The sequence below is a fragment of the Solanum tuberosum genome, unplaced genomic scaffold, assembly GCF_000226075.1.
Source record: "Solanum tuberosum cultivar DM 1-3 516 R44 unplaced genomic scaffold, SolTub_3.0 scf00453, whole genome shotgun sequence".
Lineage (NCBI taxonomy): Eukaryota > Viridiplantae > Streptophyta > Magnoliopsida > Solanales > Solanaceae > Solanum > Solanum tuberosum.
This window is the reverse complement of record NW_006239393.1, coordinates 219,125-245,634: the sequence shown is the minus strand read 5'-3', so window position 1 is coordinate 245,634 and position 26,510 is coordinate 219,125. Positions and strand designations below refer to the sequence as shown.

The window sequence follows — 26,510 nt, the reverse complement described above, 5'->3', positions numbered from 1 at the left end:
TTTCGTAAGTTTAACAAGTAATATATGTTGGGATTTGGATTCAATGGTTCGCCCACCTAAGAGGTCAAGTGTGGGTGCCACTCATGACTCGTTTTGGATCGTGACACATTCATAAAAATCATATTTCTTTCAAACCATAATGCATGTCTAAACTCTGGATTCAACTTTATATTTCAAAAACTTAATTTTTCAAGATTTAACTTCAAAATTTATAATCAAACAAAAACTAAGTCTCCCAAATTCAAGAGCTTAACTTATATATATATTTATATATATAATACAAAAGTTTTTATATTGTCAAAATATGTTTTAAAATTAATGTAATAAATGAGATTAGTAATTCGAGAAATATAATTTAAATTGAATACATTGACAATGTAAATATATTTTAGACGATCAATATAATTTAACTTGTCATACCATATTGATCAGACTATTAACTAACGTTTATTGTACAAATTAGATCAAATATTTTAAAAGCGATCCAATTATTTACATATTTTCTTATTATATTATTAATACATAAAACTCAAACTCAAAAAAATAAAACAAGTAATATATTATACAAAATATTAAAATTACACATTCTTTTTTTCTCTTATTTTCCACCAAATATTCGATAATTACATTGGAGTTCTACTGAATCTAAATTCATATATTGCATAGTCCATTTCTTTGACGTTTGGTTTCAATAGATTTTTTTTTCTTTTTCAAAATTCAAACTCAAGACTTCTAATTAAGGATAAAGGAATGTTGAACCATCATATTAATAACTACTTATTCTTTCTACTAGTATCTATATACGTACTTAGTTTTTAAATCTCAATTATCTATCGTGATTTTCTTTTACGCAACCCGCTTAATATATATATATATATATATACCATGCCTAGCAATCATTATGTCATATTCTCACACACCCAACTTCTAAAATTCCCTTCTTCCTCTTCTATTTATTTCTCTTTTTTTTCTTCTTGCTTTGATTAAAACAATAAGGAGCCAAAATCATGGGTGTTTTGGAATATATAGCAAGTTTTTGTACAATCACAACCAGCACAAACAACAAGAAGAAATCAATGCAGGTATTTTCTTAATTCACTTTAATACTCATCCAATTTATAACCCTCCAAATTAATTAGAGGGTTGACATGATCAAGAAGACACCAAGTCTTAGGCTCTTAATTTTCTCTTCTTTATTTTTGATAATCGCGGTGTTCAGGTTAGTTTTTGCTGACCTTGAATAATTCCACGAAATACATGTCCTATCAGTGGTAGGTATCAGGTAAATTTGTCCATCAAAGTTAGAATAGATGGAAAGAAATTACTTAACATTTTTTGTCTCAATTAGAAATTGAACCTGAGACTCATGGTGCTCAACTCACGTCATTGACCACTAAATCGAATGATAGGCCCTTAATTCTTCTTTTTGCTCTATGTTTTATCCCCACCCACCACCCACCCCGTTTAACTCGTCAAAGCCCTCTATAATAACGTCGTTTGTTCTAATATTTTTTGAATGTTATCACAAGTTTTATTTGACCACTAAGTCGCATCCTTATGATTATTTTTTTCTTCCTTGGCATGCAGACAGTTGAAATAAAAGTGAAAATGGACTGTGATGGATGTGAAAGAAGAATCAAGAATTCTGTCAAGCATATGAAAGGTTTGTACAATTACTATTCTTCTTCTCCTTCAAATAAAAAACATTTCTTCTCAAAGTTATCACAAGTTTTATTTGGTGGAATACATCGATAACCTCTTAATTTTGTCAATAAATTTTATTTAGTCGACATTCGAAATGATGATTGGTTTGATTGAGCATCAAAACTTATGAAAAAAAAGTGTTTTAGACACTTTCGACTCAAATTTAGTTTATTGTGTATTCTTAAGTTTTCATGACATGTAGATAACTTAGCATCTTTGATTATATACATTAGTTTTAATAAGCCGTTACGATTGAAGTTGTGGTGTATAACTAAAAGGAGATTGACATGTACATAATTAGATACTTAAGAATATGTGAAAAAGTTTTTTCAAAATTTTGAGATGGAAGTATTTGATATAAATATTTTATCATATGTTCAGATATTTAATTAAAATAAGTCATAACTTGAATATCTAAATAAAATTTTATTGAAAAATTTAAGAAGTTATTGATGTATTTCGTCGTATCAAATAGTACAAGTTTATATGATCAACAAAGAAAAAGAAGGATGCGAAAATTCTTTTAAAAGCTTAAATAATTAAACATTGTACTTATGGAAATGTTACTTTTTCATGTGAAATAGTAGTCAAAATGTATATATCATCTTTAATGAACTATTACTTATTCTGTGTTTTGGCATCTCCATTTTCTTTTAATAAAAATAAAATACCAAGCACATGTAAAGGTATGAGTTCCAATTTACACATTGTCATGGAAATTCTTTTGGAATATAGATACCAACTTAGTACAAATATACATGTATTAGAAGCGGGTTTAAGATTTTAAGTTTATGGTTTCTGAATGTGTTGTTTATGGTTTTTGAACTTTATGATATGTACATATTTAATTTTTTTTTTAATAACTACACAATCTTTGAAAAAAGTTATTGAATTTTGTCGAACTCATACTTCTTATGTGAGCTCCTTCTATACATGTAGTACATATTTTATCTTATACACGTGTACTATAGAGACTTCTAGCTAGTTTAATTATTTTCCATGATTTTTTTTCTTTAATTACATAAATTAAGCTATATACCCTGATAATACAATGAATTTCTTATATTATCGATACAATTTAACATGTTACTTACCATTTATTCCGAGTTACCAATCAATGTTATTAAGTAGAATTACTACAATAATTACCTTTGAAATGACCTGATTATGTTAATATTTTTACAATGTCAGCACGTAGAACTTAGTTGATGGTCTATCAGAAGTAACCTCCTTTTTTAACAAGATAGGAACAAGACTGCTTACACAACATCCTCCTTAGACCCTACTTATACCATTAAGTATATGTTCGTGTTATTATTTTTGTCGATGCATAGAATTTAAACTGTAAAAATTTTATTGAAATTATTTCAGGTGTAAAATCAGTGGAAGTGATTAGAAAGCAAAGTAAAGTGATAATAAATGGTTATGTGGATCCAAATAGAGTATTGAAGAAAATAAAGAGTACTGGAAAAAGAGCAGAATTTTGGCCATATGTACCTTATAATGTGGTATATTATCCACATGCACCACAAGCCTATGATAAAAGGGCACCTGCTGGTATGGTTAAAAATGTGCCACAAGCACTTCTTGCCCCAAATGCTACTGAAGAAAAATTTGCTTACCTTTTTAGTGATGACAATCCAAGTGCTTGTTCCATTATGTGATGACGGTCGTCAAGATTTGAAGGTTATGGGCTCTGAAGTCATGTCACTATATCTATATAGGTCGTCTTAGTTAATGGGTTCGTAATTAATAATAAATTTTCTGATACAAATATAGAGTCTAAGCAAAAACTGTTGAGTTCTTCTGTTACACATATTAAGATCGTCAAGGTTAGCAGTCACCTTCATCGTGTGAATCTCGAGAAGGATGGCTGCTTTAAAGAAAGAACAACAACAACGACAAATATTTCACTTATATTTTCATTGATGAGTTTTTTTTTTTTTGGGGGGGGGGGGGGGTGGGGGGGTTTGCCTATAGTATAGCAAGAAGATTTTGATAAATGTAGTATTTACCTTTATAATCATACTTAGTGAGTTAAGGAGGGCATGTAACTGACCAGTGTAAGAGTAAATTAATGAAGCTCATGAATATTTTGGTCCTTTCTAAATACATGTCATTAAGCTTCCTTTGAGTTAATTTCTTATAATTTTTATTTTACAAAGTCAAAGTGGAAATATGAGATTTAACGGTCTAAGGGCAAATGCGTGTCTATTAACTTGGCCGGTAAGGATATATATATATATATATATATATAAAAAATATAACGAAGGACAAATACAACCCTTTTTTAAGAGTATAAGGACAAATATGACCCTTTTCCAAATCTTTTTTCTCCAGGTTACCTTTAAATCTAGCCATTAAAGTTTGTTTAAATGTATTTTTACATAAGCAAATAAATGCTTACTTATAACAAATTTAAAGAGTCAAAATTACATAAGGAACTATTTTGTCATTTTCTTTCTTCTGAGCTTTATATTTAAGCAAAGACAAAGAAATTCCAATAAAAGAGAAGCTTCCACAAAAGTGATTTTTTTTTTCCCTTTTTCCCCCTTTTTCTCTAGCACTTTATGAGGTAAATATATAAAGGTGTACTAGCTAGAAGCAAAGTCATAATTTTAAATTTATGGACTTTAACTATTTTTAAAAAGATATGAATTTATTAAATTATAATGCATTAATTATACATATTAATAAAAAATTTAACACAAATATAAAGTGTTTATTAGAATTACTGAATTATGTTAAATTCATAAATTTTTTCTCTAGCTCTAGCTCAGACCCTAGTTAGAAAGAAGAAGGGGTTGGTTTATATGGACATTGGAATGAGAGGTCGATTTAGAATTTTAAGTGAAAATGATGTTGTATATGTACAGTATTAATATGCCTAATATTCCTATGTGACAATAATGTGGACATAGCCCATAGGCAGTGGGTGACTTTAGCACTGAACCGAGTCAATTTTATTTTAGTTCGACTCGATTTAACTCGATTTGAAAAGAGTTTGCTTTGATTTTACGTACTCTGTTTTGATTAAAGCTAAATTAGGTTCGACTCTATTGGTCAAATATATGATATGTGTAAATATTGTTTTAATAAACAATTATCCTAAAGTGATTCATCGAAGCGATAAGACGTTTGGGGATCAATTATTGAAGGGTTGTTTAGTTGGTTGCAAAACTAAAAGAAGTCCCGCAAAAAATTGTGTAAGTAATACAATATCTGATTGGTTTTACAAGAAAAATAATGCAAATATATAATTAATTAATGCAATAGTTGGTACTTTTATAATATATAGTTGGTGGATTTAGCTCCACATTACTAATATTCATTAACTTATATGAAAATTTATGTATTATTTGATGAATAATATGTTTAAACTATGCAATCCCCACATAACAATTCATTCAATAATTTTATTTATTTATTTTATGTTCGGTACCTAAGTAAAATATTACTCTAAAAATATTTGTATATAATTCTGTCAAACTATCCAAATAAAACTAAATTTTGACACTCTTTTTCTAATTTCAACTTCACATATTTTGTTTTTTCAACTTCATAATATTTGTTCAAAGGAGCTCAAATTAAGAATTAGTGGTTCACAATTTCACATACATCTTGGTAGCTTGATTGTGGTCCTAAAAAAGTGTAAAATGATTCTTTTCTTTGTTCAAAAGTAGAGGCCATGTGTGGAAGAATGTCAAATCATCCAAAAAAGACATGAAAAAAAATAGAATAAAAAATGGAAAAGGCAAAAGGAGAATGAGGAGGAAGATGGATTCATATTGAAGACATATTGAAGACACAACTTTGTAGGACTTTCCAATGGTGGTGATAGAATCTTATTCTTCAAACAAAATACATCGAATTTTTATCTTTTAAGTGCTTTAAGATTAAAAAGGGAGATTAGATTATCAACTTAGTTGTCATGTTTATAATGGCTTTCATACAGCTAATGATGCACTTACTATCAACAATCTTAGATTACCTTTATACTGTTTACCAACTTATCAAACCAATAAGTTAGTAGCTTTTGTCTTTGGTTGTGTTTGACGAAGCTTATAAGCTGGTCTAAGGTCTTATTTGTTTGTATTTAATAAAGATTTTACTTTTAATTGTTCATAACTTAGTCATTAAATTGTTTGTGACGTAAGTTAGAATCTTAATTATTCAGATTTTAATTTTGTTGTTTTAATGTTACAATCATTTAATGAGTCAAAATAGATTTGAATGATTTTTATGTAACAAAATCTTAGGCCTTATTTGTTTCATTAAAAATTAAGACGTCTGAATTTTACCACACATTTAGATGTCTGAATATAAATACATATTTCAATAGTAAAATGTTGTATGAAGGTTGTTTATTTTTTCAACATTTGAATGTATACAATTATTTTATCTTTATTTATAAATAATAAGCATTATACTAAATTAATCTAATACAATATCAATAAAATATTTTTAAAATATATATAGAGGGTGGTTATGGCGGCATCTAAAGAAGGTTGTTGTGATGGTAGAGGTGGTTGATGTTGTAATGATTGCCAGGAAGGTGATGGTTGTGATAGTGAAGTAATTAGTTGATGTTAATAGTTGGTAGAATGGATGGTGGCAGGGGCGGATCTATGAAGAGGTGTGGGGGTGCCACGCCACCCCCGAACTTCGACGGAAACTCTATATATACATAGGTATATATATATAATATTTATATAAATATAAAGCGTGCCACCCAGAGAACAAAATTGGCTTGTGGTGCCACGGTAGGAGGGCAACTTTAGAAGGCTGATGTTGCGGGTTCAAATCCTATTTGTACCTATTTTTTTGAGAAATTTGCTGCAAGCGTTTTTTAAGAAAAAAAAAAGGCTCCAAGCACGGCACAATTTTTATTTTTATTTTTATAATTGTTATTGACTTAAATTAAATTAATTACATTATTACTCCTTTGACTTTTCTTTTATTTGATTAAATACTCAATAAAAGTGTAATATCTTATTATTTATATTTTATTGATTGATTTATGATATATATCGAAAAGACGAATAATTTAATCAAATATAAAATTAATTTAATCGATAAGTCTATTTGGCACCCACGGACTCTAAATCCTGGATCCGCCACTGGATGGTGGTAGTTGAAAAATGTGTGGTGGTAGATAGTGTCTTGGTAATAATTGACATCGGTGCTAGCTATGATTATGAATGTGGTTGGTAGTAGAGATTGGCCATAGTGATGGTAGTAGCTGAGAGTGGAGATGGTGGTAGTAATGAATATAATTAAAATGATGGAAATGGTAGGTATGGTAATGGCTAACAATACTTGTTGGCAGAGGTGGTTGGTGGTTGACTGGTTGTCAAGGGTAATGGTGGTTGACACTGGTAGCAGTAGATATAGTTATAATGAGGAAGGTGGTAAGTGTGGTAGGACTGACAATAGAAGTTGATAACAATGGTGCATGATTATATTGTGATGACAGAGGTAGTTGGTGATAGTATTATTTGTAGAGGTGATTATAATGGCAGAGGTGATTAGTGGTTGTAACATGTGAATTATGAATAAAATGTGGTGGTCGAAATTATCTACACGAAATACATTTCAATGATATTAAAAGTTTGTTCAAGATTTTAATGATCAAATTATAAGTGCTTAAATCTTAACAAAAATAAATATACTTAATAGAGTAAGGTCTGAACCATTCATATTCGAACCTCCATTAGGTTCAAACAAATTAATGACGCCTAAGACCCTCCATTACAAGCAAATAAATAACGCATAAGACTTGTTACCGATCTCTTAATCATTCAATGTATTCAAGCTTATTAAGTGATTGTAACATATAAAAGAAAATACACTTAATGGTTAAATAAAATGATTCAGATTTAGACCTATGAAAGATAATTTGACCTAATGACTGAACTATGGATGATTAGAATTAATATCTTTGTTAAGTGAATGGTCAAAGCCAGAGTCGTAGTCGGGAAGTCGGGAAGTCGGAAGTTGGATCTTGGGTCTCGGATTGGGTCATAGTCGGGAGTTGGATCCCAAGTCCAAATCGGTCTAGGGACAGGGTCATAAGTGAATTTCAAATCGAAACCTATTTTAGGATAGTGAAGTTTAAGAAAAGTTTTGAAAAATATTTCAATTACTTATATGCAAGGAAGTCATTTTTATTAAATTATTGAAGAAGAAGCCTATTTGAAATATATTTTCCAAAATATTTAAGACAACTATAAATATGAGAAAATTAGAAAATATTTTTCAAAAATATTTTTTCTTTATACCAAACATACCCTTAATAGGTGTACTTTTTAGAAGTTCATATACCCTTACATACTTTAAGGGAAGTGCCATTAATCGATACTCATGGATTATCCATATTTTATGATGTATAATATAAGTTGATCCATATCTAATCCATCATTAAGTGATTGGATATCCAACTCATTCAAAATACGTTGGATCAAACAAATAATAACAAATTTAACTCATTTTGCCATTCCTATTATATTCTTGGACCGCATTTTGAGAAAAATAAAGAAATAATATATGTTTGTTGTTTTTCTAAAATGTACGTCATATATTTTGAAATAAATTTAATTCTCAAAAATCAAAGCGATAAATAGTATAGTTATAAACTATGAAGATACATATGGTTTGGAAAGAAAACTCAATAGACCGAGGATTAAGATCCCTCCATCTATACTCAAATGTCTTGGGATTGAACGTCACTGTAAAATAGATCTTGTAAAGTGTAAATATAAATTTAATCAATACAAATACTAATATCAAATATATACCAAATAAAAATATATTTCTTATTAATTAAACCATATAGTATTAGTTTATTCTTAACTATATCTTGACAAAAATAAAGAGTTACTCGTTTTATATCATTTTTTACCTTAGAGGTATGCCTGAAATGAAATGAAATAAAATATTTTATAAATTAGATGACTAATAATTTCGTGAGTAATTATCCCAAATAGTAGAGAAAGTCTTATCAAATGAAGTACTATGTACTTTTCAAACTTTATTTTACTTTTATGTTATTAAAAAAAAAAAGATAGTTTTATTTGTTCCTAGAGAATAGAGATGCAAATTCTCTTTTCTTTCCGAAAGTAGCGATTTGTGCTCAAAATTAAAGTGAAAATATTCCACTCCTTAAATAAGGACCAAAGATATTGCAAATAAGAGCATCTAGAAAATTGACATATGTCACTTATTATAATTTGAACGTCATAATTTTGCAAAATTGCACAAACAATAATAAGGGTCCGTTCTAGAATGTTTATCGGGTGGTTCAATTGAATATTTATATTTAATGATTTGGTTTATCGATTATCAATTTTTGAATATATTAATTTGTTATAGTAATCAATAAAATAACAAGGATAATGTTAAATGGCCAGAATATTTTGCCATAATTTGGCCAGAAAAATAAAAAGTCTTTAATATTCTTTTTATTTTAAAATAAACTGATCTTTTTTTCTATTTTTTAATTAAAAGATATTAAAGTTAAAAGGGTAAAAATGTCAAAAAAAAAGTAAAATAAAATAGTCTGAAATATGTTATTTTACCATTCTGGCCAAAAGGATTTTTCCAAATAACAATTGGTTTGGCTTGGATTCAATCAAAGTCTGAATCGGAATTTCAATTTTTGGGATTCTGAATTGTAGAACAATAATTTCAAGGAAAAATAATTGAATTCTAAACAAGAATATGAGGCCAGCTGCAACTTAGTCTTTAGAGTTGTAACATTTTAGGGTTTCAACTTTCTAGACTTACTATATATACAAATTAAAGGGTACAAATCCAAATTTAATTATTCTTAATGAGTTAATGATTTATCCGATAAAGAAATTAAGTAATTTGTACTGTGTAGTACTGTTGAGTCATTAGTTATAAATTTCGATCCATTCAACAATCATTAATTTGTTGATTCCGACACCAATAAAACTTATTTTTTTTATTAGGTTATTAGTTATGATTTTGTTTTGAACAACCCTAGTCCATTTGGACATAAATGTTTTTTTTCCTTTTGAAATCCTGTTTGGTCATACAGTTTATCAATTTTTCACTGCTTCAAACTTGAAAAAAGGGGTCTAATTAAGTTAATATTATAAATAATTTTTATAACAATATTGATAATGTGCAAAGAGTATAATAATTGTATTGTGTCAAACATATTTATGAAAAAAGGCATGAAAAGTCTTCTGCAACTCTTTGCCACGTAAAGCAAAAGGCAATAAACTTTTTCTCTTTTTTTTTATTGTCTTAATATAGAGTGTTTAATTTTTTCATATTTCTTCAAAGAATATTTGAAGAAAAAAAATTCCATTTTACAACTATGTATAGAAAACGGGTCAAAAAAGATATTTGAAGGGAATTTAAATTTTTTTTTACCAAATAAACAAATAAATAAAGTAACACACTTTGGGCTCAAGAATATATCTCAATACTATCTAATCTATGGATTTGGTGAACTCTTATTAGTTTTAATTTGAAAACTAAAATAAGGCATTATGCAAAGTTGGAAGTCTAAATATAGGTCAAGTACTTAATTTGAAGATTTGCTAATATCAAAGCCTCAAAAGAAGATTCAAAATATAAAATTTATGAGTTTCCAGCATTTTAATTTTTTTTAAAATCTTTATTATAAGTGTCCAAAAGAAAACAAACCCTCGTCAGTCGTCAAGATAGGCAACAATGCTTGAGCAAGTTCCATTTTTTGCTAAATCAAGAGACTTATATACTTTATTATTAGACTCCTAGGAATATTTCTTATATATTTAATAAATTTTTCAATATAAATATAGTATATACGAGAAAGTTACTAAATTTCCTAAAACCCGCACCCCATACCCTAGATTGCGCGCCCATGATTATACTTGTTTCAAGGGAATGATGTTCTTTTCACTTGAATATTGCTTTGTCCCTTAATCTTTAATTAACCAACCAATACTCTAAATTAATTTAAGAAAATAGCAATTTTACACATCTTTATTTTCCATAATTTCTATTATTCCCTACCATTTTAAAATATTTCTAAAATTCCTCTTTTTCCTTTCAAACCCCATTGTTCTGGATACATAAAGTTGTACATGTTTCTCTTCCTATTTTTATTTCCTATTTCACTCCCTTAATCTCTTCCTATTTTCACTCACTCAATATCTTCCTATTTTTACTCCCTCTATCTTTACTTTCTTCATTTTTTAATTTTCAGATTTGTTCTCTCCTTTCAGTAAGATCTCTCCACAACTTTTTTCAAAGAACCCAAGTAATTTATAGGAAAAATTACTGAAATACATGTCTTATGTTTCCCTTATTTCTATTATTCCTTTCTATTTCTAAAAACCTCTAAAATCTCTTATTTCTCTCCTAATTCTAAATTATTTTATAATGTATCCGAGCTAGTTTTTAATGTATTCGAACTACATATTATGTATCTGATTTATTTTATAATGTATCCGAGCTACATATTATGTATCCGGTTTGTTTTACTTTTTCAGGAATTAATGTAATTACAAACTAAATAGGGATAGATTGTAATTTCATATTAAAACTATGTGATTCCTAAAATTTATACATTTTAATAAGATAAAGGCCTAAAAGTTTCCTTTATAGAATAAATGGGCTTCAGGCCCAATAATCACAATCAAGTAGAAGAGCTTGTTCATTCTTCAGATTCTATAAAGATTACTATTTGGTCCAACAACTTAGCTTGAATATGAGAAAAGTGGCCCATTAGTAGTGTCGTTCATGGTTATGGTTAAAAAATTAAACTGACACAATCCGAATCAAACTGATTAAAATAATTGATATTTGTTTTTGTAAGATTTTAAATTTTAAAAATCAATACTATTTGATTTAGTTGTGATTTTACTAAAAACAACCGTAAAAATAATCAAATCAAACCGAGAAATTATATATACATAAATTCTGTAACTATTTATATATTATTCATAAATAAAAAATAAATTTGTTGTTAAATTTTAATTAACTCAAGTCTTTAACATTACCATTTTCTCATGCCCAACACTTACTATTGCTTAACTAAATCACATTGTTTGTGTAATAATAACTCTAGTACTACTAGCTTAATAGAATCCACAACAAGCTTTCTTGCGGGTATTTCATGTTCTAGGTGTTTGTGTCTATCGAGATGTGTATGCCCTCAACAAACTTATTACTTTCAAATTGAAAAAACAAAAAAAACGAATGACAATGACCAAACAGATGATTATTTTTTTAGTTTGATTTAAGAAATTTAAAAACCGACTAAACTGGTTTGGTTTTAGTTTTAACCAATAACCGATTCAAATCGAACCATGAACACCCCTACCCATTAGTGCATGATAATAAAAAGGGATTTTTTTTGCAAAATATAGCGAAAAAATTCTTTTATCAAAATATAGTAAATGCATTAATCTGTGCATATACAATATCTCATTCTAACTGAAATCGTATAGATACAATATATATATACAACTTACACTTAAGATACAATTTATACGCATACAACATACACACACTTTAGCTACTGCTTTACCCAACTAATAAAGTTTCCATACATACAACTTATATACAATAATTTACATACTCATTGCATACACATACCACCACCAATCATCACCACAAGCTACTTCATCCACCACCAAAAATCACTTATATATATTAGGGGAAAAGGACAAAAATACCCCCGAACTATTGTAAATGGTATGCAGATACCCTCTGTCATACTTTTGGGACATTGAAGCCCCTGTCGTCTAAAAACTAGAGCATATATATCATTTATACTAACGGACAACACGTATCATAATCTTATCCACAGATCCGACATTTATTAAATATTGGATCGACGGATAAGATTGCGGCACGTGTCCCTATTTAGTCTTCTGTTAAAGTGAAGTGCATATGTGCTCTAGTTTTTGGACGGCAGGGGCACCAATGTCCCAAAAGTATGATGGAGGGTATCTGCATACCATTTACGATAGTTTGGGGGTATGTTTTTCCTTTTTCCCTATATATTATTGTATCTCACTGTTTGTTACTTGTATTTTACAAGATACATGAGATATACACCTCATATACATACAACATATACACTTTAGTTATTGGTTTCCCTAGTTAAAGTGTCACATACAACATATATGCATTTTATATAATATGCACTACATACACTAGTGATTCACACCACTACAAACCATCACCAAAATTCACTAGATTTCTCCAGAAATCATCATAATCAACACCACAAAAATCTAACAAAGAGCTCTACTTATTTTGAAGGAGTTGATGGCACTCCAAGGACAAAAAATCTACAACCTAATTCCTTATGTTCATCCCAATTTTGATTTTAGTGAACCTAATTCCTTGTGTTCAATACCAATTTCACCCAATTTTGGTGTAGTTGGATTTCAAATTGAAATTCATATTTTGTTGGTTTTAGTTAAGTTATAGACTTTTGTAATTTGGGTTATTCATTAAGGGGAGTTAAAATGTTTCTTGTGGATTTCGAGATTGAACTAGCACTACAATAAAATAGATATTTGGTTGCCGCTGAATTCTTTATTTGTTATAATGTGTAACATGAATATAAGAGCTTAAGAACAACCTTGAGGTCCAATGGAGGCCAAAGAAAATTAAAGTGTTGACCGAGGTTCTTGTGCAATATTTTAAAGATTTTTTTCGACAAAATTCTTTATTTTATAGGTATAACACATAAACATGTCTATTAACTTGATCTCAGCTGATATCTATGTCCAATTTTAGATGTGCATAAGTAGATACACTTAAACTTGTATAACATTGAAGAAATAAACACAAATCATACAAATAGTCTCACACAAACACAAAAAAAAAAAAGAAAAAAAAAAGAAGAGAAAATGCAGGGTTAGAATTTCTCCTTCACTGTAAAAATATTTCAATTTTACCCTAAGTTGTATTTTGGAGTCATGGATCCCCACCTTTAGCAAATTGTCCCGTAACCAAATTAAAGTATCATATGATAATTTTAAATCATAATCAAAAGTATAAGAATAAAGTTTAACTTTGTTTTGTTATAAATACGATCTAGTGAAATTCGCATTGGAACTTCACTAAAATCCAATATAAATAAGAAACAATTTGCTAATCAAAGAAAGTATGACCCTAATGTACAACGACAATCGATAGTCGATATGGTAAAAACAAAAATATATCATATAGTAAGTAAGTAAATTCGGACGATTTTCCAAGATAAACATATATATTCAAAAAAAAAAAAATTAAAATATCCATTGAATTAATAAATAAGAAACAATTTGCTAACCAAAGAAAGTATGAATGACCCTAATGTACAACGACAATCGATAGGGTAAAAATAAAAATATATCATATAATAAGTAAGTAAATTCAGACGGATTTCCAAGACAAACATACACCCCCAAAAAAAAAAAGTTAAAAAAATCCATGAATTAATCCAACATTGGATTTCCTTTATCATCATAACAAATCTTGCCTGAAAACTCCAAGGGTTTGCATTTTCCTCCTTTAATTACAGTTCTCTTCCACAATGCATTTTCATCATCTTCATCTTCATCTTTCCTCCAACATATCAATTTGGTCATAATAAGAGCTTTAGTACTACTTAAGAGTGGTTTTTCACCACCTAATTGCACACTTTTTTTCTTCTCATTTTTCCTTTTGTAATTAGAGCCAACTCCACACAAAAAGGCCACCATAGAAAATATGGCAAACACAAATAGTATAGTTATAAAAAAAGTTATAGAAGGAGGAAGTAAATAAAGTTTATGTAGGTGAAGGCTAGGGATGTTCCTAGCCATGACCAAAATGTTATCTCTCAAGCAAAGAAAGAAGGAGTAAAGGTGACAAAAGGAATAGTCAAGTTGGTTTTATATACATATATATGGATTATGGATTGCTTCATCTTGGTGCTAAGCATTTATATTAATATATATAGGTTTAACTTACATATTTAATGTTTGAAAAATATTTTATCATATTAATGTGTTTTAATTGGTTGTATATATAGGTTTAACTTACATATTTAATGTTTGAAAAATATTTTATCATATTAATGTGTTTTCATTGGTTGTAGCGGGTACTTTAGTTTTATCATGCTTTATTCATTAGATTTTAATTGATATTCATTAACAGAAAAAATATTTTTTACACCATCAAGCTAACTTTACTCATTGTAGAAACTTTATGTTCATAATGATATGTCATTATTGCTTTTGGCACTTTCGAAAAGTAAATCTTAGAGCATATATTTACTCAATCGATACAATTCATGATATAAATTCGATGTATGTAACAAGTATTGATTGATTATTTCTTTATATCGTTGACGCAAATAAGTTAAATATAATTTTTTATGTTACTAAATTATTTAATTTATTATGAATGATTGCACATAAATATTGATTTGATAGCATAAAATTTAGGTTTTAAACTCAAATGTAATATGGTAGGAATTAGTAATACACTTGAACCTCCTTTTGCGGTGATATAGAGAAGTCTTGTACATTGCTACCTTTTAATAGTGGACATTCATGGTGTGTGGTGACCATTTGGGTAGTTAGTCGTTTCTAAGGATTATATGGTACTTTACTAGTCATGAATTCATTCCTAACATATTTAATACTACTATTAATTCTTACTTCTAAAAGCATACTTTAATAAAAGCTCAAACCGTTTTTATTATGACTTTAGCTTACAAAATGATCATTTAAACACTTCTAAAATTTATGTATAACATCAACATCAGGTATCCACAAGACATAATGGGGACGAGTTTGAACGTCCGGTTGTCAATTAAGATCAAGTTGAGGTGTCTAGATGTATACTCTCAAAGTTGAAATGCTTACTAATCAAATGAGACCAAATTTAAGTGTTTGTTTATAAATTATGCTTATTTAAAATTACAACAGCAGAAGTTAAAACTTGACTCCGGAAGCAAATGCCCAATAACTAAATTGGACTAACTAAGTGTCTGTTTAACTTGGACTAAAACTTTATAGTTATACTAAAAAATTCACTTAGAATATATAGAAGTAGGTAACTAGATTGAAAATTAACTGATAATAAAAAATATTATAATTCAAAATTGACCGAGACGATGGGCAGAGCCAACTATCTAACTACGACAAAATTCAGTTGTTTTGGCTCAAACCTTACATTATATTTACAAAATTCGTTTGATAGTAAAAAAAATAATTATAATTTGAAACTCATAAATTAAAATTTTTGACTCTGCCAACAACTCGAGCATTTATGCATAAAAAGATGGTGGCCATAGCGTGCAGCTAATGGTAGTTCAGGAGTAACTGTTGTACGCAAAAGTCATGACCCCATAGACTGTTACTAGACGTAACATGTACTTGCAAGGGAAGGGACAATTGAAAGCTCATGCCCAAGTCCAAATCAATGTAGACCCGTCAAAGGTGTCCAAAATATATTATTTAGCCACTTTATTTATCATTTTACTAGTAAGTTTTATTGCGTAGGACCTAATTTTGAGCTAAGGAGCATTTTTGCAGCCAAAAAAGGATACTATGAAACTTCATTTTAAGAGAAATTTCCTCTTTTTGTCTACTTTTTTTTTTCTTTTTGGTTAACAAAAGAAATTTCCTCATTTTTGTCAAAATCAAGTACTCATACAATTATTATTTTTAAAAATCTATAAAATGATCAAATATCAAATTATATCACATCAAATCAATGTTCATTAAGATTCTCGTACAGCTAGCTACACATGACAACTTCAAATATCAACGTACACCAACTAAATGAGTAGGATAAATGCTTTGAACAATCTGGTGAGACATTTCACACAACACCAGAATCCAATGATTTAATTACTTTGCGTCGCCACATTGCAGTATCAGGATCAAACCTGAGTTCCCATGTTGGCCAGTAATGTAAATCTTGCTTCATTGTGAGCACTCGAGGTTTCCCATTCAGGTGGATTGTTCGTACACGAACAAACTCTCCATGCTCTATTGCCTGTAAGGGACTCAATTAAGTAGATGTTAAAACAAGGATCACAACAAAGCTCAACATAGAAATAATTTGTTAACTGAGAACCACTAAAAAGCTTCCTAGAACCATGTTCGAAAACAAATGTTTCTAAAGTCCCATTTGATACATCTTCATACAAAATAAGATCTTGCAAAGTTTCTCATACCTTAGTCACATCGACAAAAGTATCCAAGTTAGGGGTTGGTTTCCCATTGACTTCAACTATCCATTGAAGAGCGAAGAGACCATGACGATGTGCAGGACTCCCATGACACCACCTGAAAAAGAGGCATTAGCCTTTGGGACCAAATAGTTGGCAAAGAGAACTCATAAGTGCACAATCAGGTCAGCCAAGGCAAACAAAACTACCTACTACTTCTGACTAAAGATTGCTCAATCTAAATATAGCAGATTTTAGAAAACCGTGCAACATCACCCTCCCTCTCCAGACTCCGCTTGTGAGATTATTATACTGGGTATGTTTGTTGTTTGTGTAATATCACTATTACTTGGCAAAAATAATGAAACTTAAACCCTCCTATCATCTTTCATTTGTTACAGCATTCTAGCATCACCTCACCTTGCCACATACACTCCATTGCCTTCTTCAGGCAGAAACCCAAGTGCACGTACGGCTGGATAAGGTTCTTGGAGGATACCGCCACACCAATTTATTGCTCGTTTGGCTCCATTTCCATCCCTCATATCCGTTCCCACAAGTAGTTCAATTTCATTTCCCTGAGAAACCATGAACAACAAATGAAGAATCTAAGTGAGTGTTTGAACTCTTGTACTTGCTTGATGTAAACAGATAATGACAATAATAAATTTCTATTGATCAAATAAGTGAGAGAAATTGAAAAAAGTAAAGCTAATGTCAGATAGCTTCTTGCTAACCTGACGGAAAATTGTCAAGTCTAGTTTTCCATCGTCATGACTGGAATTGTCTAAAGATTGGCATGCATCTTCAATGTCACGAAAGCATGTAACTGGCTGCTTATTAATTGCTAAGACCATGTCCCCTTGTTCCAACAAATTTTCAGTTTTTGAGCCAGCAAAGCAACCTTTGACTCGCAAAACTTGGCGTCTGAGAGGATCCTTCTTCACGAGGGCCTAAATGAGATATGTCAACTATTAAGAAAATGCCCAACTCACATACTATGCTCACCTCTTATAACAATCTTGGGAAGACTATCTGATTTTCTTTATGGTAACATGAAAAGCCTATTATTCCAAAAAATATTCTTTAGAAACAATTGAGGTGGGACTAAAGCTAATAACAACATGTACAAACATCAATAGAGAACCTCTATATTTCAGGCAACATAAATTAAGAGGAAAATCATTTGAGAAATTAGACATGCCCATGATCACGTCTAAATCCACAGATATCGGATTCAATTCACCAAGGCAACAAAATTTACCATACACTTGCAACATGATACAGTAGGCAGATAGATACACATGCTCATGACGAATTCCAAGAAGACATTCCTAATAAACAATTATACAATTGATGTTTTTATTTACCAGTTTTAAGTTTCATCTCAACTCTACTTGTGTGTAGGAATCAATCCCTTGGGTGATCACGATTCTATAAAGTAAATATTGCCTGGAAGATTGACCTGGTGGCAACCAGAGATGTCATGATCATATCCAAAATCCATAAACATCACATCAAGCTAATGCCAAACAATTTTTTTACTCATACACCTGTAAATGATACATAATTCACATAGATAGATACACTCGTGAAGTGTGATGAAGACCAGGTACGCAGAATAACCATAGACTTGGGTTGTATTCTACTTGGGAGTTGCAATTAACCTTTAAGGAATGAGGGCACGTTAACAAGCACATAAAAATTTGAGTTCCTTTTGGATTTCCTTCTTGATCAATAATAACTGCCTCCTCTACCTTCACAAGTAAGGGTAAGGCAGCGTACACACCACCCTCTCCCCAAACCCCACTTGTGGAATTACACTGGGTATGTTGAAGTTATTGTATCCCGTTGTCATGTTCAGTGGGGACACATCTAAGCACATACAAAACCCTTCCCACACCGCTTAGCCTTATCCCCCTTAAGGGGTATTTTAGTGATAGGTTTTATAGGAACTGGATGATACTATTTGGTCAAATACCAAGCAACCATCTCTTGTGGACCCAGATTTAAAAAGAGCTTTAAAGGATGAAATAGATTGAATTTCTGTGTCTGAGTTGAAGTAGATTCTTTTATTAGGAAAAACACATTCAACTCAAGAATGGATAAGAGGAAAATGCAAGCACATAAATGACAGAAACCTTCAGAAGTAGCAGATTACCTGGATCCATGCATCACTTAATCCAAAACTTCGAGCTTTAGAAAGCAAAGTAGGGTAAAGTTCAACTTCTAATATTCTTATGCAAGGCATAGGTCTTCGCAAACCATTTATAAGACGAGGCGGTCCCTCAGTGCCAGAAGTAATCCTGTCAACGAGTTGGCTTATTTTATATATTGGGATACCTCGGACAAATTGGTGCTCTTCTGATGAACTTGAGCCATACTTGAGCTGGAAAGAGTGTAGGGAGTACTTAAAACAAGTTTCGACAGTCAGTAACTCAGAGCAGCAGTTTGAATTACATACCTGTGTTGAAAAGCTTCCCCATAAAGCTTGAACCCTTCCACGCTCATCAGTCAGCACACCAGAAAAGGTGCTTCCAAAATCTGAAATGTCACAAACAATGGCACCATGAAAAAGTCTCAAGATGAGTGTTAAAATACAAGGATTATAGTGATCAGTACCACAAAATATGAGCAGGACCCTTTAGGTTTCGACATACCAGTGTCCAGCTCAATGACCTCCATGTTTGTTGCTCTGTATCGTGGAACATCAGAGGATCCAATATTCACAGCAGCAGAAGGATTAGTCACGATTGATTTCCTTGAGGTTGCCTGCAGGCTTCTACTCAATCCCACTAGAAACACTGAATCTCCACGACGAAGAGCAGGTTCTGTTGGCAAAAAAATATTAACCGACAAAAATAAGGTGTTCTGCCCTGGACATCATTTACGGGGAACTATAATAACAAGGTAAGCAGGTTAAAGAGGATTTCAAGAAGTCACAACCTTATGTTGAAACATTTCCATGGACAGTACTTGTCCAAAGATATTCTTACTTTCGAACAGGAGAAGAAGATTGTCTTAAAATAATTTAGTTCATTCATTTTTGTTGTTAACAAGGAAACCCGCAGTCGCATCCCTTTGGGTGCGCACAGGGTAAACCCTGCTCCTGTGCAATAACGAACAACACAGGAAGGTAAACCGCACTATGCAAGCCCCATGCGACGAGCTCGACCCAGAAGGCCAGCCCCATTTTCTGCAAGAACACATGAGTGTAGTTGGAGACTACAGAATTTACTTTCAGATTGGGTAACAGACCATGGATCAAAGTAAAGAAAGGGAAAACAATTATAAATAGAGATGGTGTCAAAGGGGATCACGTCCTGATCAGTAGCTGGATGAAAACTCCCATATAGACCGAGGATTTTTCTTTCTTTTCTTTTTCAAAGAGTCAATGGCATTTAGTTGATTAAAACAGTATTTAGTAAGTGCTGGAATATTTACAGCACCTACAGTAGAGAAGGTTAAAAGAAAGGACATCAGAGAGCAAAAGAACAGGAGCAAAATTAGATTTGGCTAACTATTAGAGCCTCATCAATGCACGTAGGAGTTCTAAAGCCTCCAGTATGGTATCAGTGTCCTTTATATAATCTATTTTACACCAGGATGAAAATAAAAGCAGACAGTTGAACTTGATATTCAAAACCTCTATTTTTTTTGTGAACCACATCTTTCCACTGGGTAGTGTATGATGCATACACAACACACTGAAATAAAGACAGATCACTTTGTCCACACACTAGCAACAACATGAAAGGGGATCAGATTAAGGATAAGAATCATCCAAAAAGTTAATACTTACCAGGAAGAAGTTCAGCAGCACGAACCATGGAGGCAGCAGCAGCTCCCAAAGCAGAGGGATCGTATGCAACCAGAGCAAAATTATGGAAAGGATGGAGGAAGACTACCTGAAAAGGTTACTGAGTTTCTTAACAATAACGGAGGGTAAGTGGCAAGAGGTAAATTTTTGTCTCCCCTAAAACCTCACCTCAGCAGGAATTTCAATTGGAAAAGCAGCAAATGATAACATCACATCAGAAACTGGTACTGCGACTGTGTTTTTGTCAACAGCAACCAAGCCCATTGTTTGGGAATGATATACAATTACCCCAGTTCCAAAAAACTGTTGCGAGTGAACACCGTCAAGCATACATGATGAAGGGACATGAACCTGCAATTTTAACACCATAAGGGGTACTTAACTGAACAGATGGAAACAGGAATTACCAGGTTACAAAAAATATCCAGAGAGATACCTCCTACTTGCATTTGTCATTTTGATATTGATCATTTGTATTACAAATAAAACATGAGATCAACACTCGTTATAGCTAACAGATATTAAGTTTAGACCAACAGTGAGCAAAAGAAATCATTTGACTCTTTTTGAGTAAGATCAGTAGGCGATAAGCTCACATCCGGCTCCATAGAAGTAAAGATCAGAGTCATCTTATCTTCTTTACTACTCCCAGAAGACAGGAGTTTATGATTTTATTTCAGCATTTCTATGATCTACAATATTAAATTGAATGCAGAATGAAGTCTAACTAGTAGTTGCAATAGCATAATTTTGCCTTAATGTAATACCGCCCAAAGCATTACTATAGAAAATTGAAGGGATCACATTCATAACACCTTATGGTTCATAATTAAATTGAAGAAATGTCAGATGTGTAAGAGAAAACTTTAAATACCTTTTTATTGCAATGCACATGCAGCTAATGCAAAGTTTAACATTCAAAGCAGAAGTCCACAAAAAAGAACCCCCAGCCAAAATATCATTGGGTTTAGCATATTTCTTAGTCTGATTAATCTGATTACACATCAAAAACCATCTCCCAGGAATCAAAGCAGCAAAGGAAAAAGAGATGGGTAATGAAACCCACCTCTGGGGACCCAAAAGAGATGCAGCCAAAAAAAAAGCTTTCCTCTCCATCACTGGGGTTTAACTCATTTCTTTTTCTTTTCTGTTTTCAGGGAAAATTGGGGTGTAACACATTTCTTAGTCTGATACACAAAAAAAAAAAGAACTCCCAGGAACCAAGAAGCAAAGGAGAAAGAAAACGTTTAAAAATCAAAGGTCATTTATTAAATACAGCTGAGGAAATGAAACCCACCTCCTACGGACCCAAAAAGGAGATAGTGACGGAGACACTTGAATAATCAACATTCATGATATAAAAATACAAATGTTTTTCAGTAGAAGTATACAAGTCATTTGAGACCTTAATGTTACCTCAAACATCACAAGAGTAGGTTCGATCACACGCTCAGCGACTGATGTAGCTTCTACAGGTGCGGCACCATGATAATCTCTCAGAACTGCATCTTCCACAGATCCAGACTCATCCAATCTTTCTTCTCTACACTCATTTAAAGAACAATCGGCTACTACATTACCGTCTTCAGATGAGTTCTCTTCCACCCTCCCTTTCTTTGTTCCATTATCAGAATCATCCTGAGCATTTGGTCCCTCAGCAACAAGTTCACCACTAATTTCCATAGTAGTAACTCCATCTGTGGATTCTTGGCTGACTTGTTCAGGTCTATAGTCCTTAGGACTGACCTCACTAGTACAAGACCCGGCATGATTTTCGACTGGATAAATGCCAGATATCAAGAGTGGGGACTCCTGCTGCAAAGCCAGTTTTGCTGTCCATAAGCCAGATCTGTCATCGCGCTTATATATCTGTGGTGGTGCATACCACTCATGGCGGTCAATTGTGACCAAGACAGACTGCAGAAAAAAAAAGGTTTATTAGAAGGTCATACCTCCATGCAAGAAGACATGGGAAAACCAAAAGGACTTTCTGACAAGCTTTATTGAATCAGAAAGCACTAAAAGCTTGTGCAATGTGCATCAAGGTTAAATAACTCCAGTCCCTTCACTCATGGAGACAGAAGATCTCCACTATGCTTTCCACATTATTTTGACATTTCTCATTTACACCAAAATGCCAAAAAGATATATATCTGTATTGCAGTCTAAGAATTATTCACTTTTGCTTTCAAAAACTCTCTGATTTCTTTCCTTCCACATCACCCACCAATACATGCTGATATTGTGTCCCAACTCTTGCTTTTCTACCCACATAGTTCTCTGTTTAACTAGCACAATAATAGCTCCTTTACTGATCTTTGCATAAATTACTTGTACCGTATAAAACTGAGAAAGAAAGCCGCATATGTGTTCCCAAAGGGCATTGTACGAATATGTGGTTGACATTGTCAGCTCCAGCCCCAGACAGTTGACACCTTAATAATGTCCCTTCTTTTGAAGATTATCTTCAGAGAGAGAAGCTTCATGAGTCAAAGTTCAGGAAAAACATGCTACTTCAATTTGAACTGTGCTTCTCCAAATCTTGTTGAAGGACGAAGTGACAATTCACCAGCAGAGAAGATCAGGCACTTAAAGCAGGAGTTGACAGTAAACACCTCACTTTTCTGTAGCTCCCAAGCAAATAAACCTGGAATATCCATGAATGTACTACTTCCAGCATCTGTAGCAATAGTGATATACCACCTATTCCACAATCATTAGAGTTTCTCCTAGAGTTAATCTCCCAACCCTGCATCTGTAGCAATAGTTATATACCACCTACTCCACAATCATTAGAGTTTCTCCCAGAGTTAATCTCCCAACCCTGCATCTGTAGCAATAGTGATATACCACCTACTCCACAATCATTAGAGTTTCTCCTAGAGTTAATCTCCCAATTCTGCTCTGTTTTGTACAGGCCACGGTAGCCTCAGTGTCCTGCAGAATGTTGTCATTCACCCATTCCCAATAATTGCATTTTTAGCAACTACATCTTCATAGCTCAAGTTATTTATCTCTTTTCCAGATTCGATGATCAAATTCAATTTAAAAATGGAAGAAAAGCTACGAGATGGAAATGTGGCCAACATTATGTATATATGTAATAAAAGAATTTGATCATTAATATCATTGTTGGCAAACCCATAAAGTTGCAAACAGGTGGATGTACTCCTGCCCTTAATTCAAAAAACTGAAACCATTTAGGAAGATAATTGTAAGTTTATGACACCAATGCGGCTACAGAGATTTCCTGCCAATGCTCCTGAGTCCTGACACTGTTGATGACAACAAATGTTAAACCTGCCATTACGTTTCTTTTTCTTCCCTTTACCCTTTCTGATCAAGAAGAATACGCTCTACTATACCGACACATCAGTAGTAATACCCAACTACAGAACCACAACGAGGCATAGTTTGTTGACCATAGTTAATGCAAATCACCAAGATCAAATTGAAAAAGCAAACAAGTACCAGCATTTGCGCTTATCCGCAAAACAGATGAGAAAGATAATAGAAAGCAGGAACTATAAATGACGGAAACAGATTTTTTGACATATTGTTTGATAGTATGTTGCTAATACCTTTCTTTGATGTCGTTGCTTGTAGTGTATATACTCCAATGGTACTCTTGCACCCCTAGACAACTTAGATAAAACAGAAATTAAGTCTTCAAGCCTTGAAATACCTTCCCCTGCAAATTTTTTAATGATGGAGTGGCGAGGAACTCCTGCTCTAGTTAGCATGTATCTACAATTGAAAATAGTAGTCACAGTCAATACAATATGTTTTACAAGCAAATATCTAAGGATTGTACCAACAGATTTATACTTAAAAATCATGCATTACGAGAACTTAAGCCAAAATTACTTCAGATTAATGATTAATCATCTAATATATGAAAAAAGGAAATGCACAAACCCTTGTTCAGAGACATAGACAAGACCACAGTTAAAACGAAAATTTCTAGCCTGCAAAGAAGGAAGACAAAACAAGTGAGCAAAATGGGGGATTCAATTTGCAAACAGAAAATAATAAAACTACATCAATATGAACATCAACAAGCCACTAAATGTGCCAAAGAGACAGTGTATCTTCATGTTAAATTTAAAGAACTACCCCACGCTTCAAAAGAATGTCAACATGATTAGAACTGCTACAAGGGATGATTTTATTTATTTCTTAAACATTGAAGCCAAAAATCCAGTCCTGACAAGTCTCAGCACTTCCAAAGGGAAATACTAAAGCAATCCTTGACTAAATTATTCAAGTTCACTGGACATTGACAGCCTTCTGAAACCATTCAGTGAGCAAAGATAATTCAAGATGGATCAAAATAACTGAACTAAAGTTCCAACAGCAATGCAATTTAGGTATCAACTCACAGAAAGCTCCTATAGTGTTGCAAGAGTAAGAAAGTCATAAACAGGAGGAACCTAAGGATTATAAGCTCCTTTCCTACTTCACCCATCACCACATGATGTTTGAACCTCATCCTATTATTCATATGTCATGTGCAACAAAAGTTGCACGTTTGTTCCACTTCTTCACACAGGTAACCTGGTACCTAGTTGAGTTAGTTGTCTCAGAAGGTTTTGCAGAAGCTGCTCCCATTAAAAAAATAGACAATGAATGTACTTGCTAAAATCTTTCCCTCCACCTTTAAAACTATACTAAATTACAATAGTAGCAGGGAGCAAGATTTAAATGCCCATGGGCACTAAAATCAGATTGCGAACTAAGAAGAAGGTCCAGAGAACTCCCAAGCTTCACAGTAAAGGTATGAAAAGAAGAATGACTCAACAACTTCTTGAAAATAAGATTGAGGACTCAGAAGGCATGGAGTTCCCCAAGGTCCATTCTACAACTACAAAAGAAGTATGATTACAAGAAATTCTGGACTTCTTTTGTTTTCTCAATGTGTTGCTCCTCGTTTTACACTCATCTGATTAAGCCCCAAACATGAAACCCACATACCTAAAACATGGCTTTGCTTCTAATGGACCTTCATCACTTCTTAGCCTGGTTAATTGATTCTAATTTAGCACCAAAAGTAAAACTTTTACAGTTGGCAGGATGCAACAGCTAAATTCCACTTCCAGGCTATGTTGCTCAAACTCTTCAAATATATTAATGGGTGCATGTCAGATCCTCCACAAGTGTTTTTCTTTTAAGGATCCAACACGGGTGTGACAACATTTTTGGAGAGTCCGTGCAACATAACTTTCATGTGCTGAACAAAAGTTCTCATAGTCATTCAAAATTAACAAGTATGAATTTATTTCAACAAGCAAAATCAAAGTAGTTGAAGGTAAGATTTGATTAGGATTAGAGGAATCTTGCATTTACCATAACAGATTGCTGATTTCTTCCGGGGAAGAAGCCTGTGGGCAAGTCAAAAACAATTCGACTCACATTTGATAGAATTCATCCGACATTGGAATGACTAACGAGTAGAATGCAGCTAAACTCATCTTACAAGAATCTACTGTTAAAGAATGTTTCTTATTGCATGCATAAGACTAAGCCAATAGTGCAGAATATCACTGTAACTTATATTATATGGAGAATGACTTGTTCCTTTCTATTCATCAAGACAAGATACTTATACAAATACTATGCTTCTATGAAAGGAAAACTAATCAAAGTAAATCAACTAAGAATCTGCTCCTATAATTAAATTAGCTATATATGGAAGATATAATATTTACACCTATTATATTCTATAACATTAAAGAAATGCGATAACAACTCAACTTACTCATATAATAAATTAATATAATACTGTGGGAGATTCTCTAACCT

The 26,510-nt window shown here is 32.1% G+C and overlaps 2 protein-coding genes across 3 annotated transcripts in view; one reads left to right on the top strand and one right to left on the bottom strand.

Annotated features, from left to right (window-relative positions):
* The first annotated feature begins 914 nt into the window (after positions 1 to 914).
* Positions 915 to 3,641, top strand: LOC102583175 (heavy metal-associated isoprenylated plant protein 26-like). Its single transcript, XM_006363955.2, has 3 exons — positions 915 to 1,082; positions 1,588 to 1,663; positions 3,076 to 3,641. Exons 1-3 carry the CDS (start codon positions 1,008 to 1,010, stop codon positions 3,366 to 3,368), a joined length of 444 nt encoding a protein of 147 aa, XP_006364017.1. The 5' UTR covers positions 915 to 1,007; the 3' UTR covers positions 3,369 to 3,641.
* A 12,793-nt stretch (positions 3,642 to 16,434) lies between these two features.
* Positions 16,435 to 26,510, bottom strand: part of LOC102582840 (protease Do-like 7) — a 36,137-nt gene continuing 26,061 nt past the window's right edge. The window contains exons 13-24 of one of the 2 annotated variants that reach the window (XM_006363954.2): positions 24,627 to 24,676; positions 24,290 to 24,455; positions 22,125 to 22,625; positions 20,877 to 21,059; positions 20,691 to 20,796; positions 19,549 to 19,719; positions 19,353 to 19,432; positions 19,050 to 19,277; positions 17,626 to 17,841; positions 17,309 to 17,466; positions 16,895 to 17,006; positions 16,435 to 16,713 (exon numbers count right to left, since the gene is read on the bottom strand). In XM_006363954.2, coding sequence (XP_006364016.1) covers positions 16,537 to 16,713; positions 16,895 to 17,006; positions 17,309 to 17,466; positions 17,626 to 17,841; positions 19,050 to 19,277; positions 19,353 to 19,432; positions 19,549 to 19,719; positions 20,691 to 20,796; positions 20,877 to 21,059; positions 22,125 to 22,625; positions 24,290 to 24,455; positions 24,627 to 24,676 — 2,148 coding nt within the window. In that variant the 3' untranslated portion in view covers positions 16,435 to 16,536. Of the gene's footprint in view, positions 16,714 to 16,894; positions 17,007 to 17,308; positions 17,467 to 17,625; positions 17,842 to 18,258; positions 18,354 to 19,049; positions 19,278 to 19,352; positions 19,433 to 19,548; positions 19,720 to 20,690; positions 20,797 to 20,876; positions 21,060 to 22,124; positions 22,626 to 24,289; positions 24,456 to 24,626; positions 24,677 to 26,510 lie in introns of those variants that run through there. The other variant, XR_001471903.1, reaches the window with a different exon arrangement.

What these genes read in the sequence shown, in the direction of transcription:
- LOC102583175 (XM_006363955.2), top strand. Translation starts at nt 1,008, where the DNA reads ATGGGTGTTTTGGAATATATAGCAAGTTTTTGTACAATCACAACCAGC. An exon ending in ACAAGAAGAAATCAATGCAG is followed by an intron (nt 1,083 to 1,587) that starts GTATTTTCTTAA and finishes CTTGGCATGCAG; the next exon opens with ACAGTTGAAATAAAAGTGAA. An exon ending in TTCTGTCAAGCATATGAAAG is followed by an intron (nt 1,664 to 3,075) that starts GTTTGTACAATT and finishes AAATTATTTCAG; the next exon opens with GTGTAAAATCAGTGGAAGTG.